The sequence below is a fragment of the Triticum aestivum genome, chromosome 3D (assembly GCF_018294505.1).
Source record: "Triticum aestivum cultivar Chinese Spring chromosome 3D, IWGSC CS RefSeq v2.1, whole genome shotgun sequence".
NCBI lineage: Eukaryota > Viridiplantae > Streptophyta > Magnoliopsida > Poales > Poaceae > Triticum > Triticum aestivum.
Window position 1 is genome coordinate 426,266,915 of NC_057802.1, and position 19,182 is coordinate 426,286,096.

General features: G+C 48.2%; 2 protein-coding genes and 1 pseudogene across 2 annotated transcripts; 1 reads left to right on the forward strand and 2 right to left on the reverse strand.

Moving 5' to 3' along the window:
- Positions 1-2,039: 2,039 nt before the first annotated feature.
- On the forward strand, positions 2,040-4,011 carry LOC123074830 (uncharacterized). The gene is made up of 3 exons (XM_044497571.1): positions 2,040-2,996; positions 3,187-3,320; positions 3,442-4,011. Exons 1-2 carry the CDS (start codon positions 2,117-2,119, stop codon positions 3,291-3,293), a joined length of 987 nt encoding a protein of 328 aa, XP_044353506.1. The 5' UTR covers positions 2,040-2,116; the 3' UTR covers positions 3,294-3,320; positions 3,442-4,011.
- Positions 4,012-9,272: 5,261 nt separating this feature from the next.
- Positions 9,273-10,656, reverse strand: LOC123074832 (BTB/POZ and MATH domain-containing protein 1-like; annotated as a pseudogene).
- A 2,483-nt stretch (positions 10,657-13,139) lies between these two features.
- On the reverse strand, positions 13,140-18,471 carry LOC123076346 (uncharacterized). Its single transcript, XM_044498645.1, has 15 exons — positions 17,923-18,471; positions 17,733-17,826; positions 17,597-17,601; positions 17,025-17,309; positions 16,823-16,923; positions 16,535-16,595; positions 16,292-16,436; positions 16,056-16,193; positions 15,308-15,447; positions 15,086-15,133; positions 14,715-14,825; positions 14,457-14,635; positions 14,259-14,380; positions 13,718-13,794; positions 13,140-13,633 (listed from the first exon to the last, which is right to left on the reverse strand). The coding sequence occupies exons 1-15, from the start codon at positions 18,469-18,471 to the stop codon at positions 13,523-13,525; spliced, it is 2,166 nt and encodes a 721-aa protein (XP_044354580.1). The 3' UTR covers positions 13,140-13,522.
- Positions 18,472-19,182: the final 711 nt, after the last annotated feature.

Sequence of the window (19,182 nt, forward strand, 5' to 3'; positions counted from 1 at the left end):
TCTAAGGGAAAATTTCAGAATTTACAGTCTCGTCTGCTGAAGAGGATCATTGCTTGGGGCGACACCCTCTCGCTTGCAGGGAAAGAAATAATGATAAAAGCCATTGCCCAAGCTATCCCCACATATATCATGGGAGTTTTCAAATTACCTATGTCTGTCTGTGATGACCTGAACAGAATGGTGAGGAACTTTTGGTGGGGCTCCGCTGAAGGCAAGAGGAAAACTCATTGGTTGGCATGGCCAAAAATCTTAGCTCATAAAACGAAGGGCGGCCTGGGCTTCAGAGACTTCCGTGTTTTTAACCAGGCTCTCCTTGCTCGCCAGGCGTGGCGGCTGCTTATCAAGCCTAACAGTTTATGTGCGCAGGTGCTGAAAGCTAGGTACTACCCAGATGGACGCCTAGAGGACACAGTCTTCTCCGGAAATGCTTCTTCTACGTGGCAGGCCATACAATATGGACTAGAGCTACTAAAGAAGGGCATTGTGTGGCGGGTAGGGGATGGCCAGAACATCCGCATATGGCGGGATCGGTGGGTCCCCCGGGAGCCATCGCGCCAACCTGTCTCCCAGCAGGGCACATGTCGGCTCCGGCGGGTGGCCGAGCTCCTCGGCCCGGACGGGACTTGGCGCATGGACCTACTCCGGCGCTACTTCCTTCCGGCAGACGTCGACGCGATCGCCAGCATCCGCACTTCATCTCGTGTCACCGACGACATCATCGCATGGGCTCCGGAGAAGAACGGTATCTTCACTATTCGATCCGCCTATCGCTTTGCCATGGACGAGCGCGAGCGTCCATCGGCCACAGCCATGAGCAGGGCACCGGATGGTCGTCGCGCCATCTGGAAGATCATATGGGGGTGCCCTGCTCCCCCGAAGGTACGCGTGTTTGCATGGAGGATTGTTACAAACTCACTTGTTACCTGGGCAAACAAATTCTCTCGGCACCTTGAGATTACTGATATTTGTCCCCTTTGTGGTGTGGAACGAGAGGACGGGTTCCATGTGTTCTGCAGGTGTCCACTAGCTAAGGAATTATGGCATGCTATGGCCTTGGACTGGCCTATACCGAGTGTCGACGCCATCCATAATGTTGGGCCGGAATGGCTCTTCACGCTTCTGGAGCCACTGGATGAGGCGACACGGATGATTGTGCTCATGATCATGTGGAGGATTTGGCATGTGCGGAATGAGATCACGCATGAGAAGAAGCCACCACCCACAGAAGCTTCTCGCCGATTCCTTCATGGATACATCAATTCACTCTTGTGCGTGCAGCAACACCCAAGTGGAGATGTGGTCAAGGGAAAGATGATACTCAATGCACCACCGATACTCACTAGAGAGCCGGCTCCTCTCAAGGAGGAGCGAGGATGGGTTGCCCCAGAGCTAGGCAATACTAAACTTAATACAGATGGTAGCTTCATACCGGCGACAGGATTGGCTGGAGGGGGCATGGTCCTTCGAGATTCTGAGGGCAAGATCATTTTCAGTGCTTGTAGAGAAATTCGCGCATGCGATAATGCGCTCACGGCAGAGCTAGCGGCGTGTCGGGAGGGCCTGGAACTAGCTCTTTTCCGTACGGACGCACCCATTAAAGTCGAGCTTGATTGTGCGGAGGCGGTGACAATGATCACAGCTCGTGTGCAGGACCGGTCGGCTCATCGCACCGTCATTGAGGAAATCAGGAGACTGGCAACGATGGAGGGGAGGGAGGTCTCTTTTAGTCTTTGTTGTCGTTCGCAAAACAAAGTTAGTCATGAGCTTGCCAAGTATGGTAGGAGCACCCCTCGCACCACTGTTTGATTGCACTCGGGGTTAGACTTTATTGTAAACTTGGCTCTAGCTGAAAAGCCTCCGTGAGTAATGAGAATCCTCTTTTCACCCGCAAAAAAAAAAGTGGGGCGAAAGCATATTTCCTGAGAGAAAAAGAGAGGTGGTGGGAACTTTCGGTGTGTGGATTGTAGACGGATGAGGAGAACACATTCTATTTCAGTACCGACCACGCAGCAGTTTTGAGAGTTTAGCTATCCATGGAACACATCCACACGGTATTGCATGGCAAAGGAAAGCGCGTAGTTCCCTAGCTCAGCGTCTCCTCCACCGGCTCACTGACATGGCCACCGCGCGCGCAGTTGCCGCGTCCATGAGGCTCACCTGCGCTCTCAGCACCTTAGCCATGCTCGCCGCCATCCTCTTCATGCTCCTCCTGCTGATCGCTGGTGCCTTGCAGCTGCGTGTCCCGACCGGCTACGCGGTGGTCGACTGCGCCCCGCCCCCGCCCTCGGACGACGGCGCTGCTGCCTTCCTCCACAGCCTCCTGCCGCTCCTGGCCGCGCTGCCCGCGGCCGCCGCGCCGACGGGGTTCGCGTCCCTGCAGTCCAGCGGCGGGGCGTTCGCCCGCGGCATCTGCCTGGGCGGCTCCGCGCCCAAGGAGTGCCTCGCGTGCCTCGCCGCGGCCGCCAAGAACCTCACCGGCTGCGGCGCGAGCAGGCGCGCCGGCGCCTGGAGGGGCGAGGGCTGCTTCATGGGCTACGCCGACGGCAACGCTTCCTCTCCGCACGAGGACGTCTTCCGCGGCGTCGTCTCCTTCGGCGAGGACGTCTTCCCCGCCGTCATCTCCTTCGACGACGGCAAGCCGCCCTCCAACCCCAACTGCTTCGACACGCGGGCGCTCATCGCGCGCGCGCAGTCCCTGGCGGGGCGCGGAGCGGCCAACAGCTCGGGGGCGCGCGTCGTCACCGACGCGGCCGCGCTCTCGAGCAACGCCACTGGGAAGACCACGGTGACATTGCGGGCGCAGTGCGCGAGGGACCGCGCGGCGGCGGCGGAGTGCGCCCGGTGCCTGGGGGACTCGGCGCGGGAGGTGGGGGCGTGTGGCTGGGGCCTCGACGGCGAGCACGTGCGTGTGGCCGACGTGGTCGGCTACAACTGCTTCCTACGGATCGAGACCTCAGTTCCGACGGGTTGGCCCGTGCCCGTGGCGAAATATATGAGTGAGTATAGCCCTTCCCCCAATAATGCTAGTTAGTTCTCCCCCAATATTGCTCCCCTTCCCCTTCCTAATTCTTGGAAGTTGCTGTAGTTCTTGCTAGTTAGTGGCATCGAGCCCCAATCTGTTGCTTGTGATTTTGATCGACGCGCAGAGCAACCTGCTAATAAAGTGGCTCTCGTCAATGGCTGCAGAGGATCCCGTCCTGATAACCTTGTGCGCCGGCATGCTGCTCGCGCTGGTCGCCGCGGTAATCGCGTGCGTCCGTGGGAGGAAGAAGAGGGGCACCGGGAACGCGTAGCTGCAGCAGCCAGCAGCAGAGCATCAGGTGCGTTTCTGCCTTTCCCAAAATCAATCTACCCTACATTACTGTCAATCAGAATGTCATCCGATTTTGTTGTTGAGCTCGGTCTAATTTGTGCCTTGCCGATGCAAAACAAATGAAGCAGGTCAGCAAGTGAACGCTGCTGCAAACTGAGGGAGATGGAGTTGGAGTCACCGGTCACCACCACCACCTTGGAGTCATACGACCACCCTGCTGCTCTCCTTCACCGCGTGCGGAATTTTTTTTTTAGAAAAGAAGGAGACCCCAACTCTATATCTTAGATTAGTTTAAGTAGTCATGTGTGCGTTCCTTGAGCTACAGGTGAGACTTGCTGTCGTTGCAATTAGACTTCTGCAGCGTGATTGCTCATCTCTGCATGTTTTGGAAGGAAAATTGGACGTGGCGCTGCGCGAGAATACACCTTATTTGGTGATCGGTCTCCACTAATGGGCGAAGGCACAACCGTTAGTACAAGGGATACCACTGACGTCCATCGATGATCTGTTGGTGGAGACCCATCCAACCCTCTAGTGATGAACTTGAATTTATGTCCATTACTCGTGGTGCAGGCATGCAGCCGAACAACTGCCGGGCAAAATTGTGTCAACCGCTAGAAAATTCAAATCCAAAATCAAAATAAGCATAGAGAAACAAAAAGAGAATCCTTCATGTGAATAGTGTCATTTTTTGCTTTTGTCTTTTGTGACATTATTCATGCTGAATTTGTTTCTATTTTGTTTCTCAATGTTTGTTTCGAGTTTATATCTGAACTTTTAGAGGTCATGGCCACATGTCTTTGGAACATTCACAATTTTTTCAAAAATATTAAACATTTGAAATTGACTTTCTAAACATTGGAAGAATGGCCCGACACTAGTTGAGCGGGATGCGAGGACAATGGGCCTGGCCCATTTCGTCCGAGCTTGAACCTCCACTAGCCTGGTTCTCCTTGCTAGTCCTATTTTTATAGCACCGTTTTGATGAGGCACGAACTAGCGAGATGCCAATTCGTACGTGTAGATGACCCGATCTTTCACGGCGATACTCGATCAACACCTCGTCTCCCTGTTCCTCCTCGTAACCTCCAAGAACAATTTTCACCTGTGTACAAAAATACACAAACGAAAATAATGATCCACTCGGATCAGCACGTAGGCGTCGATGTGATGATCAACCCTCCATCGCTAGTAAATTTCCACGATAGAAAAATCAAAAATAATACACAAGATATGATCGCCCGTAACTCGGACGTTTTTCTGTATATCTCATACTCGGAATAAAACTCAAAACTAATCTCTACATCGGCCCTGGCCGGCCCTTTTTATAGGCGACGCCGAACTTGAAAAAGACTAAGCCAAACTAAATTGAAACGGAGTCTCCTAACAAACTAAGGATTTGACTAATTAATTATCCGGCCACATTAATCACCTTAATTAACCTAAACTCAAAACATGTACGTAAATAGTACAACTTGACTCTCACGTCTGCCACGTACAAGCAAAATTACAGGTCTTGGTGAAACTCACGTGGCCTATCACCAAAAATAAAATGACTTGATTAAATGAAAGACGGAGACTTATCCCTTGGCAGATCCTATCAATTGCATGCCTGTAGTTTAAACAGACAACTGCCGATCCTTATTATCTTCGGAGGCGGACGAAACGTTGGAATTATGTCTTCTGGCTTCGGTTCCTGTTTAGCATCTGATCTGGACCTTTTGTTGTACATTCTGCTAGGTATTGGTACAAGCACTGTATGATGAGAATCAACATGCATTAATTCCTTTTCAAATACAGGAGCAATTTTTGGTCCACAAAGCTGTCGCACACGACCATCATTTCCTCGACATAATCTGGTCGCATGCTTGGCATTATTTTCCGCAACTTTTTCATGCCTTGACTCATCGAATGCTCGGTTTTAGTAGAATTATCGATCAATGGTGCCTTGCCCGCATCATCCTCCCTTCCTTGAACAGAAACCGTCCTCGGTTTCGAGTCCAATTTTTGTACAACCTTCCTCTCCGGAACTTGCTTCTCTATGGTTATTGCACTGTCTGCCATTGGTTTTAGCACGTGCTTCCTTCCATCATGCATGAACATGTATGTGTTGGATCTTCCGGCATGAACTGCATCATGATCAAACTGCCATGGTCTTCCCAATAACAACTGACACGCATCCATCGGCACAACATCACAGTCCACTGTATCAATATAATCTCCAACTGCGAACTTCAAACGCACCTTATGCGTGATCTTTAATTTTCCGGAATTGTATAGCCACTCCACGTGGTGCGGTTGCGGATGCCGCCACATGGACAAACCCAATGCATGCACAACATCTTTACTAATGGCGTTTGTAAAGCTGCCACCATCAATTATCATCTTGCATGCACGATCCTTGATCATGCATTGTGTTTTAAAAACACTCCAACGTTGTCCCTTTGCACCGCCATCAATTTTTACCTTCTCCACCAAAAGATTCAACCCCTCTGTCGGTGCTTCAACTTCTTTCTTTCTTTCTTCCTGTTGTTCATCTCTTTTTAGCAAACGATTTTTCCAATCTGCCCTGAACACATCCGTTGGCATGGGAACAAAACATATTTGTTGGCCCTTCCATGATAGAGAGTAACTATTTTTCTTGCAATTCCGAACAGCCCCAACACGTTTGCACCATGGGTTCCCAAGTAGCAGATGGCACGACACCATGGACACAGGACAAACATGAAAAAATTCCGCACAACAATATTTTCCCAGATCAAAAATTAGCAAAATCCGATGCGTAATTTTGATTTCACCTTTGAACCACTTCAGTGTGTTTGGTCTTTCAAGAGGTGCCATCTTCAGCCCCAATTTTTCCACCACCTCGATGCTTACCATGTTGACTGCAGTACTCTCATCGATCGTCAGATTGACACGTCGTTCGTTCACGACGCAACGAGTGTGAAAAAGAGTGACCTCGCCAATGCCTTCCTCCTCCATCAATATGTTCCTGCTCAACATGTTGATGCTCAACTCCACAGACGACATTGCCAATTGATCACCGTGACTAACCTTAACTCTGATACCACTTGATGAGGCACGAACTAGTGAGATGCCAATTCGTACGTGTAGATGGCCCGATCTTTCACGGCGATACTCGATCAACACCTCGTCTCCCTGTTCCTCCTCGTAACCTCCAAGAACAATTTTCACCTGTGTACAAAAATACACAAACGAAAATAATGATCCACTCGGATCAGCACGTAGGCGTCGATGTGATGATCAACCCTCCGTCGCTAGTAAATTTCCACGATAGGAAAATCAAAGATAATACACAAGATATGGTCGCCCGTAACTCAGACGTTTTTCTGTATATCTCATACTCGGAATAAAACTCAAAACTAATCTCTACATCGGCCCTGGCCGGCCCTTTTTATAGGCGACGCGAACTTGGAAAAGACTAAGCCAAACTAAATTGAAACGGACTCTCCTAACAAACTAAGGATTTGACTAATTAATTATCTGGCCACATTGATCACCTTAATTAACCTAAACTCAAAACATGTACGTAAATAGTACAACTTGACTCTCACATCTGCCACGTACAAGCAAAATTACAGGTCTTGGTGAAACTCACGTGGCCTATCACCAAAAATAAAATGACTTGATTAAATGAAAGACGGAGACTTATCCCTTGGCAGATCTTATCAATTGCATGCCTGTAGTTTAAACAGACAACTGCCGATCCTTATTATCTTCGGAGGCGTACGAAACGTTAGAATTATATCTTCTGGCTTCGGTTCCTGTTTAGCATCTGATCTGGACCTTTTGTTGTACATTCTGTTAGGTATTGGTACAAGCACTGTATGATGAGAATCAACATGCATTAATTCCTTTTCAAATACAGGAGCAATTTTTGGTCCACAAAGCTGTCACACACGACCATCATTTCCTCGGCATAATCTGGTCGCATGCTTGGCATTATTTTCCGCAACTTTTTCATGCCTTGACTCATCAAATGGCTCGGTTTTAGTAGAATTATCGATCAATGATGCCTTGCCCGCATCACGTTTCTACGGTTTCAACCTTGAAAAACACAATCAACGTGATCGAACAAAATCACCCATCACCAGTTTTTTTTTTCACGAATACGCATTAGATGCGTATCATTTCATTGATATGTGAAGTAGAATAACAGGGATTATGACGAATCTCACACTATGTACGCCAAGAGGCGCAACGGAGAGACACAAACGAGCAGAGGAGGGGTTGCTCAGCCCAAGTGCAAGAATGCTAGGTTACAAGGATGATAGCATGCATGGACTGGCCTATCGGCTTGTCTCACCAAATCACCACCCTACTCGGTCTCAGAGCCCCTGCAAAGCGGGAAGCCCTCTTGTTTGTAAAAATAAAACGAAGACATTTTATGGCTAACAAGGCGAGGTGCAACATAACAAGACAACTTTTTTCGAAAAGGGAGATTACCTCCAATCTCTTCATCAGGGCAATGCATACAGCCATTTTATTGATTATTCATCAAGATCTTAAAAAATAATACATCAATAAGTCTGAAGCCATTATCTTGGCAACATTTGTTATTACTCCTATTTAATTGATGATGGGGTGCGTATTGCTGGGGCCGACTGGCCGGACCTTACACCAAACTCAACATCTAGAACCGAAGACCTCAACCAAGCCACAATCGCCAGGTCTGGGGCACACACCGTCGCCAGGTCTAGGGCACATACCGGTCCAGCGCACTCTCAGCAGGCATCACATGCACCCGCTGTAGAGTTCGCCGCCACCATGTTCCATCGATTCATATTCAGAGCAGGTACCGATGCATCGACCTTGCCAGACCCGCTGTCGATGCCACCACGACGCCAGACAACGCCACCTTTCTATGCATATCCAAGTCGTGCGGCGTGGCCTACGTGCGTCCGAGTCGTACGTTGTGGATCGTGTGCAAGTGGTGGGCGTTGGAGCGGCGGCTCCGAACGATGGGTGGGTGGCGACTTGGTGCTATGTGGTTAGCGAGTTCGTCTGCCCAGTTGACGCAATCCGTGGGATTGGTCGGGCTGGTATGCCAAGGCGGCGGCCTTGGACATCTTTGGCGCATCGTTCGTGGTCTGCGGTGGTCGTCTTGGGTAGCATGGGCTACAAGGCGTCTGTTTGTGCGGCGATGCAGCTCGAGTGCGTGCGGATGAAGTCGGAGCGGCAGCTCTGAATTCGGCGATGTGTGTTTGGCGCGACTTTGGTCTTCTGTCGTGTGGTCGACGAGGCTTAGTTGCTTGCGCGGTTTTTCGGCCTGATTTCCCTCATAAACTTAGGCCATTCTGTTCGGTTTTTTATCTGTTTTTTCTTATAAACTGGATCAATTTTTTTAAATGAATTCAGTTGGGGACCCCCCCCCCCCCTCTCGACAGTTTCAAAAAAAAGTAATTGGGGGCAAAATCTTGAAATGATACACCGAAAAAAAATGATTTACACTCTACTGGGAGATCAATACTTCTTTAAATACAATCGAAGGGCAGCCCATCTTCTTGCCTAGGCTTTGTGGCATTATGTTACAAACAACACGATGGCAGGTAATGGATGTAGGCAATGCCTCTGTTGGGGGAAGGACGATTTTTTTAAAAGATATTGGTATTGTATAAGGGACACATGAGGAACATGGTGTATAGAAGTTCCATATAAAATGAACATTCAGCATTGATCACTTATTTTGCCAAATACTCCCACGAAGTATCAAAAAATGTCTTATATTTTTATACGGAGGGAGTAACTTATTATTTCTATTTCCAACGTTTCACAAGATTTCAAAATAGATGTGGTCATGGTGGCTAGTTCTACTTAGAGAAATGGAATGACTGCATAAAAGGAATTTCGAAAAACAATAAATCTGCTGCTAGTCAAGTCAACACAGTAGAACAACGCTACTGATCTAGCATAGGTTCATATATAGGGTGGCCCAATGACATCGAAGACATACACGTTGAGAAACTTACCCTTTTACAAAAGATCTATAAGAACACAAGAAATAAGCAGACTAATCCCAGATTGCTACGGTCTCAACTGAACTAATTACACTCTCAAGTTAATCTACGGTCAGCATACTAAATTCTTCGAGTCTTAGCTGCTTTCTCCAATATATCAGCAATGAGAGAAGGACATGTCCTTTTCAGGGACTCGTACCCCTTACTTGCCATCACACCAACCATTCTATTTGAAGAGTTGATGAATCCAATGCATGCATCTTTGAGCTTGCTGCAATGATGCTGGTCGGCTAAAGCTAAGGTGGTCGCAACAGTCCCGGTATGAAGAACCTCACAAAGTTTGATCTCGCACATGTACTTCATCCTTTCCATGGCGTACCTATCTGCGGCCACCGCAAATGCCTAGCCATTTCTTCATACTCATCGTCATCCAGGTAATCCAATGGAGGCAACGAATCAGTGTAGATGAAGTGAAGCAGTCCTCTGAAAACAGCGGGCTGCATGTCTTCAACGGTTATGCTGCGGCTACTCTCGTCCCTCATCGGGCCGTAGAACTTCACCCGGAAGACCGGCGACCGCATTGCGAGGATGACCTTATGAGCCGGGAAAATCTCCTCCTTGACCGTGAAAGACACATCAGATCCCTCCGTAGCCTCCAGCAAGCTGCTAAGGTTATGAACCAATTCGGACGGCGGCGCCTGGGCCTCAAAGTTAACCTTGACATCAGCCTCTTGCGCGTCCTTCAGCTCGATGACGGCAAGATTGCACTCGAGGATAAGGGTGTCCTCCAGAACGTACGGCTGCAGCTCCGTCCTCCTCATGAAATGGGTGTAGCCCGAGCAGCAGTTGTAGTCATCAGCGGAGTTAAACACCAGCGCCTCGTACTGGCTGGGGACCGGCCACGTGAAAGGCGGCGGCGGCCAGGCCTGGTCGACCACCCTCACATGGTAGAGCGCCCTCGCCTCTGCGTTCTCGGTCTTGAGCTCGACGAAGACTGAAACGTAGTCCTTGCTGTCCTCCCTGAGGCCGTCGGGGTAGAAGTAGACGCACCAGTCGTGGCCGCCGACGCGGAAGGTGGCGGACTGGATGGACTTGCCGACGCCGAGGCCCCTGCACAGGCTGTAGCCGTCGATCTTGAACAGGTGCGTGCCCTGCGCGGTCTCCGGGGCGCAGGCCGACGCCGACATCGTCCGTGGTGGGATCCGGGATGCCGACATCGTTCGACTGGCGCAGCGGGAAAGGAGAACGCGGACGAGGCGATTCGGGAGGAGGGGAACGGCGGCGCGGCAAGGGTGGGACGGCGGCGCGGCGAGGCGATTCGTGAGTTTTTTGTTTTGTTTTGTTTGAGCTGTTAGGATTTGACGATTCGTGTGGGGCTTCTGCTTTGTACTACTTGGAGGGCTCTTGTACTTATTATTGTGCGTGGCTTTTTCCGATTCGGACACAACAGTCCGTCTTTGTTCTACCTTTTCCGATTTAAACCCGGTCAGATTTGAACATCTAGCTGTTTTCAGCTTCCTCCCCGTTCTGCAATTCCTCGTGTTCATCCGTAATTGGGAAACAACGGCGAGTATACGGAGTGGCATCATAAACAAAAAGAGCAGCATTCTCAAAAGGACGCCGATAACTGCCACACGTGTGGGCGTTAAGAAATCTGCCCACACGTTCTGTGTGGTGCCTAAGAGGACGAGCCCACATGTCTGTATGTGGGCGTTAAGAAATCTGCCCACACGTTCTGTGTGGTGCCTAAGAGGACGAGCCCACATGTCTGTATGTGGGCAAAACAACTAGCGCCCACACGCCTCCTTTTTCCTCCCAGTCCCTCTTACACGCGTGCGTGTGGCGAAATAGATAACGCCCACACGCCCGGTACGTCAGGCCTCGTACCTCGTGGTCCCACACGCCCCACGTGACACTACCGCGCGCCCCGCAGTTGCCATGGGCCGGACCCTCGTCCATGTTCGTTTAAGTGCAGTTGCCATGTCGCTGAACTACGGTTGCCATGTCGGACAACTACAGTTGCCATGTTTGCTCAACTGCAGTTGCCATCTCAGGTCAAAGTTCCAGATTGCCATTTTTTGGACAACTACAGTTGTTGCCATGTGTGGTCTGGTCTACTGCATTTGCCATGATTTCAAAACTTTAGGAGTAGCCACCTACTAACACTAGGCAGTTGCCATGTAGCGCTACAAAAAAAGGCATGGCAAAAAACATGTTCAGGTAAAAGAGAGAGTTGCCATGTGCTCACAAGCACGCTAGGGCAGTTGCCATTTAAAAAGAAAGAGTTGCCATCTGCTTACGTGCACGCTAGGGGAGTTTGCCATGTACCATGCAAAACATATGGCAACTGACATGTTCGGGTAAAAAAAAGAGTTGCCATTTGCTTGCAATCACACTAGGGCAGTTGCCATGTACACTGCAAAACGCATGGCAACTGGCAGCTTGGGTGTGGGAGAGGAGGCGGGCGTGTGGGCGAGATGGCAAACGCCCACACACCAGCCCTTGTGCGTGACTGAAAACTGGTGTGTGGACGAACTGCTAAACGCCCACACACCTGCCCCTCCGTGTGGTAAAACGGATGTGTGGGCGACCTCTCTCACACACCACACACGCGAGTTGTCCTACGTGGCATACAAAATCAGCTAATTCGTGCCAAGATTCGTGCAGAAGTTACTGGACGATGATGGAGACGTGTGGGTGAGTTGGCTAACGCCCACATTTCGTTCTCAAAAAAGAGAGAGCGCAATACTCAGCATCGGCCGATCGATGGGGTGCCCAGATCGGTCACCTTCTCCATTGTTGATCCTGCACCATGTGACCGTCTGATTTGTCGATTCTTTTGTTCCTTCCCCATACAAACGAGAGAGAGCCGTGCCCTAGCTCATAGGCTCGCGGGCCTCGCCCCTACCCTCTCCAGGACCATCAGTGCGCCGCACTTCGCCCACTTCGCCTTGTCATCGACGGCGCGACAAGTTGGCTAGACATGCTTTTACTTCAACTCTACTGTTTTCTAGGATGATATTCCCCCTAGTTTTATTGTTTCGGATGTAATAGACGACTCCTTATTTGTGATGAAATAAAGTGCGGCATGAAGGCTTTTCCCTTAAAAAAAGAAATTGCCTCCATAGCACCAAAAGTTGTTCTCGAGAAAAAAGTTAAAACATACCCATGTGGGATCTAGTTTCAAAGAACTCACCACAAATAATCTAATAATAAAAACGGATATAAATTCCGACGATCGAATTAAAAGTTAGATGGGCTAATGATGAAAACAGATCTGAGTTCCAACAGTGAAATTAAAAGTTACATGGGCTAGTGTATCAGAGACAGAGATCATACCCATGCAGGTGCGACGCTCCTGCCTTTGGGTCCCTGACATGTGGGCGAGCCACTTGTTGGGCCCACATGTTATAGGCACAAAGGCAGGTGCCTTAAGGCACCGAAGCGCAGTCCATGCAGGTGCTCTCGTTCCTTCTATAAAAAGGTGTGGCTAGGTCTCAGTCGACTCAGATTTAACCATGTTTCAGTCAAGTGAATTTACATGCAAGAGAGAAGAAAAAATTGAAAAAAAATTGCACAGATCTCAATGTAAATCTTATGGATATAGCATCGACTAAGACTTAACGAAGTCTTAGTCGACTGAGACTTAGCAAAACTGTTTATGAGAAGTCTGCTCCATCGCGCGTAGGCAGACCCAAAAAGTGAAACCGAAGGAAGTACGTAACTTGTTATCCTACTAAACGTGCCAATTTGTGAACGTTACATACATATGTTAGATGTGTTGGTAACTTGGAATTATACCGAGTAAATTGCAACCATCAGAATGGAACTCGGTAATGCTGAACCTGTCGAATAATGCAGCAAATCCATTTCAGTTCATAAACTTTGTTTTGAAGAGCAACATCATGATGCACCAAATGGATTTGAAAACCCAGGGTACTATTTCCACTATACCTTTCAGTATTGAACAACAAAATCAATGTAATTGGGGGCAAAAGCATGAAATGATACAAGATACACCGGGGAAAAAAAAATGATTTACACTCTACTGGGAGACCTATACTTCTGTAAATATAATCGAAGGCCGGTCCATCTTCTTGCCCAGGCCTTGTGGTATGTTACAAACAACATGGTGGCGGGTACAATGCGCGCTAGGCAATGCCTCTGTTGGGACAATGTATCAGCCTCTACAATTGCTGTATACAAGCATCCTCGAGATGTGGCGTTCACTCTAATTAGTTTTTGCTCGTTTCCATACAATAACTGTACCGTCTGAATCGGATGAGGCGAGCAAATTTTCCCCGTGATTCCAGGCTACTCCCATTACTGGAGAGCCGTGTCCCTTCAGGGATGTAAATGGCTTCATCAATACCTCAACTTGTAACCAAATTTTAAGATGCAAAAAGTATAGGGACAATGAGCATACCTGCAGTTTATTTACACATGAATTCTTTGGCCGAGCCAAATCATAGAAGTAAACATTCGAATCTCCACTGCCAGTAACTTCATAGCCAGAAGAAAATACAAGTCAGCTACATTTATTTATTTAATTTTCAAAAGTTCAGGAATGCATTTGTCTTATAGGCGGTAGACAAAAGGGTTGCGACTGGTGAATGACAGATGGTGTATTTATTCTTGGAAAAGCAAGCACACTCAGTTGCCAAAGATATCCATCACAGGTTATTAATTTGTTTCAAAAGTTCAACTCAACAGTCTAAAAAAGTAGTGTAACAAAGTTTGACCAGGAAAACTTGGCATTAAGTGGCAATTGTGATTGCCTTGATACTTCACTGGACTAAACTATGACTCGGCATTCATAGCGATTAATGAAATAGTTAAGCAAAAGTTGAGGGCAGGCAATACAAAAGTGCAGTAGCAATTCGGTGCAAACCGCTTAAGTTTCAGCTAACCAGAGCCAACAACTATGGTTTCTCGGAAAAAAGCAACTACAAACAGTTCCAACTCACCTATGAATTCCCCTTTCTCAAGGGAAAGAAGTGGACAGAAAGAAGCACGGATATTCTGCACTGGTGAAGCCAATTTTAGAGAGCATATGAGAGTCAAGTATCCATGGGAATTTGTTGCAATGCTGAAATGCCAATAACAGAATGCTGGTGAGATAAAAGTGGAAGCCACAACAGGATGGACTGTAATAAAGTACACACCTGAAGAAATACAGGTTTCCATCTTGAGCACAAGAGAGAAGTACTGGACAACGTGCTACGAGAGAGAAGGTACGGTACTGGATGGTTGTAACGGAAGATTTGCTCTTACAACTCTTGTTCTTATGAGTTCTAGATAAAGACCCTGTGTGAGAGTTCACACTAATAGTGTATATGTAACCCTGCACATTTCAAGCACCAATTCAAAACTATGAAATTTAAATTCCACATTAGTATTTAGAAAATCAAATTATTTGATACCTGCGCGTCACCAGCAAAAATAAGCTGACCAGTGTGGTCGATATCCAATGCTGTAACCGCATTGTCACAGGTGAGTTTGCTGATTACTCTCCCAGTACTAAAATTAATTGCCTAGATTGGAAAGAAAATTGGATCACACGGCCGTTAAAGCAATTGATGGAAATGTTTCTGATTACAAAGGTTGATGTGATTTAAAATTATTTAACGGACAACAGGTACATCATTTTCACTGATAAATACCAGAACAGACAAACATCATTTTTCTTATTATTGCACAACAGAAAATTGATCAGAGGACCAGCCAACAAGCAACATATGCAAAAGCATACTATTGTATATAGATTGTAAGAGCGACAGGGCAGGAAGTTTACATTGATTTCCCTGTTTGCATTGCCAACTAACAGCAAATTATTGTTCACCTGCAATAAAGTGTTTGAAAGGAACCACCAGTAAATATATGATACGAGAGATAATTTATGTTGGTTATTGTAAAAGGAATAGTGACTTATTAGCACTGCAGATGCAGGCAAAAAGCATTGGTGAAAGGAATAGGAAAAAGTAACAATCATACTTTTCTGCTAAGTTGGACTTACGGGATGAAAGCAGATGCATAGCTGGGAAGAAACTCCATATACGACTCTGATACAAGTGCCTTTAGAGATCTCCCACACTCTCACAGTTTTATCCATGGAGCATGAAGCTATGTACTGGTTATTAGATGAAAAATCAAAATCTGTAATGCCGTTAGAATAATAATAAAGTCAAGATACGGGAATAGACAGGAAAGTACAGCTTGAATTGATCATGCTTCGCTTACATTCACAAAGTACATACAATATCATATCTTTTCGAGTCTTGCACTACCATTTTAGCTATCACAAGCCCAAATTCATTTAGTTATAGTATTACTTCTGTGCATAATGATTCTATATGCTCAGCACTAGGGTTTGTCCTCTTGACCAGAGCGGAATGTATTATTTATAACAGGAAACCACAATTAACGAATCAGTATGTTTGCTAAATGTGACAGCAGTGGGAACCAAAAGCTTTGGGCATGCATAGCAAGCCTTCATTAACTTGCATGAGAACTACAAAGTTATTTTGTAACATTACATGGCCTAAGTAAGTAGTTCTTGGTTACTGAGCCCATAAACACCAGGAGATGACATGACACAAGGGACATGGTCCTATGCAGATTTTATGCACATAGGAATGTATGCTACTAGGTGGAGATCTCAATTTTCTTAGCCCTTGAAACCAAATAATTTGTTGAAAGTAAAAGTGAAGGTAGATATACAAAAAAAAAAAGATAGTTTTACAAATACGATTAAGTGGTCTAACCTGTGATATCTTTTGAATGTCCTGTTAATTTTTGAAGAACAGAGGGTGGCTCAGAAACCTGGCAAACCGTCAAACTGCCATCGGATGAACCATAAGCAAGCAGATCTGAATTCGTGCGGCCAAATTGCAATACGGTAACTGCCAAGGGTAAAATCGATACTATTCAATTAGCTCATAGGAGGATACTTCATCATTGACACAGAAGACACTGTCTAGCATGACTACGAGCAAATAACCTGATGCTTTGCAGTTGTCAAAGATGCAATGCATTCCAACAAACGAGTACGCAGGTTCGGCGAATCTGACATGGCGCTCAGGTTCACTATGCTTTGAGCTGACACTCAAGGTGCGGCTTAACTTACCGCTGTTACTTCTGAGGTCCTGCGGCAAAGAAGTAACATCAGACTTCACGGCAACATGTGTACACACACTTCTTCAGGAACAGAACAAGCTTCATGGGAAAAGCTAGAAGAACAAACCCTGATAGAACTCCAGCTGTCTGCTTCAGAAAATGTAGTAGGGCTAGCAAACCACCTCCCACTGGTCAATCAGAAAGCCCAAGATGTTAGATTTCACCTTTCGTACTATCAGACTTCATGCTTAAACGATTGGGCTTGAGAAGAAACTAGCGGACAAGCACAAGCAGTAGTTCGAGATTACATTAATTACAGCACCGCGCACAAACTTAGCAACATGTTGGTCTCGTTTCGTCTAATAAGGCAGGGGCGTGTCAGGCGACTGAAGCACAGAGCAATCAGAGGCGTCACCTGTTGCTGGGCGTGCTGTGGGCGCTGCTTGAGGCGGCTTCGATACGGCGGAGGAGGAAGTTCCGGTAGACGACGTAGCCCTTGCCGTTGCACCGCCACTCCTGCAGCATCCCCATAGCAATCCATCCAATCATACATTGTCCCCAGCGCATGAAAACGAGCATGATGCGAATGGCAGGAGGAGGGATCTAGGGGCGGGTACCATGCGGTGGTTGAGCGCGGAGGAGGACTTGCGGCGGAGGAGGAGGCGGCGGAGGGCGGCGTAGTCGGGGTCGGGGCGGGAGGTTGAGGAGGAGGGGGTCGGGGGCTGGAGGACGCAGCTGAGGAAGTCGGGGTCCGTGGGCCGGGAGGGGCGGGGCACGGCGACGCCGGGGCGGGGGCGGGGGCGGGGGCGGAGGCGGAGGCGGTGGCCGGAGAGTCGCCCGCCATTTCTGCGTCCGCGTGCGTGCGTGCGCGCCGGCGAGCTGGCGCGCGCGACGGGGAGAGATCAGGGAAAGGGGGCTTTGGATCTCGGGCGGGCGTACGGGGCCTGAGCTGGCAAAGTGTTTTTTTTTCACTTCTTTTTCCTATTTTTCTTGTCCGTGAGCACACCGGCGTTGGGAGTGTCAGGCTCGTGCTCCTGTCCAAACCTGGTCTTCAACATTAACATTCGTAGGAAAAACAGAAATAAATCCAATACAATTTGAGTGTCAATACTAAGTCTATTTTTTTATATAAAAAAATCCGATCTATTCATCTTCAATCATTTTTTTCGAGAGTACGCCAAAGGCGTACCTTAGCTTTATAGAAGATAGAAAAGTATTTACAAGAGGTTACAAAGCGACGTCCACTTCACAGAAGCGTCCGCCCTCCCGAACTCCGGTAGGAAACCTAAGGGACTACTCACAAAAATGTAACACTCCACTCCTACTGGCTAATTCCCACAGCTTTCGCTCTCTAAAGATGCACTCCACAGTGCCTAGCTCATTTGTGATGCCATCCCTACCAAAAACTCTGTCGTTCCTCTGTTTCCACAAACACCAGGAAATGAGCATCACAAATGAATCAAAGTCCTTTCGCATGGTCTTCTGCACTGTCTTCCTGGCTCTCATCCACCAAACTTGCAAGGGAGCATTGCCATCCGGAAGCAGGGCAAGATCAATCCCCCTCCTGGCGAAGCAGAGGAACCACACCTGCCTAGCGAACACGCACTGAGACAGAATGTGGTCCACAGTGTCTTCCTCTTGATCGCAGAGAAAGCATGGCGATGTTGTTTCTTGAAGACCATGTCGAGCTCTCCTATCCGAAGTCCATAGCCTGTACTGAAGTGCCAGCCACATAAAGATTTGGCAAGCGAGTGGTGCTTTGCTTTTCCAGATGGCTGCCGCCGGCTGAAACTTGATACTTCCTTCACACATCATCTTGTAAGCAAAAGAGGCTGTGTAGGTGCCTGGCTCGTTCCAAGCCCAGTACGGCATGTCCTCCGAACCCTGGTGGATTTGGATGTTCACCAACGCCTCCCATAGCCTTATGAACTGCGCCAAGTCCTCGGTGTTCATATCCCCCACAATATCATTCATCCAAGCATGGAGAGACAGCCCGTCCTTCGCTGTTCTCTTGTTGATCGTCCGAGTTTTGACCTTGGGCAGTAAGCTGGGCGCTAGCTCCATCACTGTCGCCCCTCCAATCCATCTATCCTTCCAAAAGAGTATCTTCGCGCCATCTCCGATGCGCCATTGTACCAAGCTCTGGAATGCCGACGAAGCCTCCTTGTCTACAATCTCATGTAGACCCTGCCATGGTCTTGTTGGGGAACGTAGTAATTTCAAAAAAATTCCTACGCACACGCAAGATCATGGTGATGCATAGCAACGAGAGGGGAGAGTGTTGTCTACGTACCCTCGTAGACCGAAAGCGGAAGCGTTAACACAACGCGGTTGATGTAGTCGTACGTCTTCACGATCCGGCCGATCAAGTACCGAACGCACGACACCTCCGAGTTCAGCACACGTTCAGCTCGATGACGTCCCTCGAACTCCGATCCAGCCGAGTGTTGAGGGAGAGTTTCGTCAGCACGACGGCGTGGTGACGATGATGATGTTCTACCGACGCAGGGCTTCGCCTAAGCACCGCTACAATATTATCGAGGTGTAATATGGTGGAGGGGGCACCGCACACGGCTAAAAGATCGTTGATCAATTGTGTGTCTAGAAGTGCCCCCTGCCCCCGTATATAAAGGAGCAAGGGGGAGGCCGCCGGCCAAGGAGGAGAGGCGCGCCAGGAGGAGTCCTACTCCTACTAGGAGTAGGACTCCCCCCTTTTCCATGTTGGACTAGGAGAGAGAGGGGGAAGAGGTGGAGGGGAGGAAGGAAGCGGGGGCG

What these genes read in the sequence shown, in the direction of transcription:
- LOC123074830 (XM_044497571.1), top strand. Translation starts at nt 2,117, where the DNA reads ATGGCCACCGCGCGCGCAGTTGCCGCGTCCATGAGGCTCACCTGCGCT. An exon ending in GCCCGTGGCGAAATATATGA is followed by an intron (nt 2,997 to 3,186) that starts GTGAGTATAGCC and finishes CAATGGCTGCAG; the next exon opens with AGGATCCCGTCCTGATAACC.
- LOC123076346 (XM_044498645.1), bottom strand. Translation starts at nt 18,471, where the DNA reads ATGGAGCTAGCGCCCAGCTTACTGCCCAAGGTCAAAACTCGGACGATC. An exon ending in CCGCGCTCAACCACCGCATG is followed by an intron (nt 16,924 to 17,024) that starts GTACCCGCCCCT and finishes GGGATGCTGCAG; the next exon opens with GAGTGGCGGTGCAACGGCAA. An exon ending in ACAGCTGGAGTTCTATCAGG is followed by an intron (nt 16,437 to 16,534) that starts GTTTGTTCTTCT and finishes TCTTTGCCGCAG; the next exon opens with GACCTCAGAAGTAACAGCGG.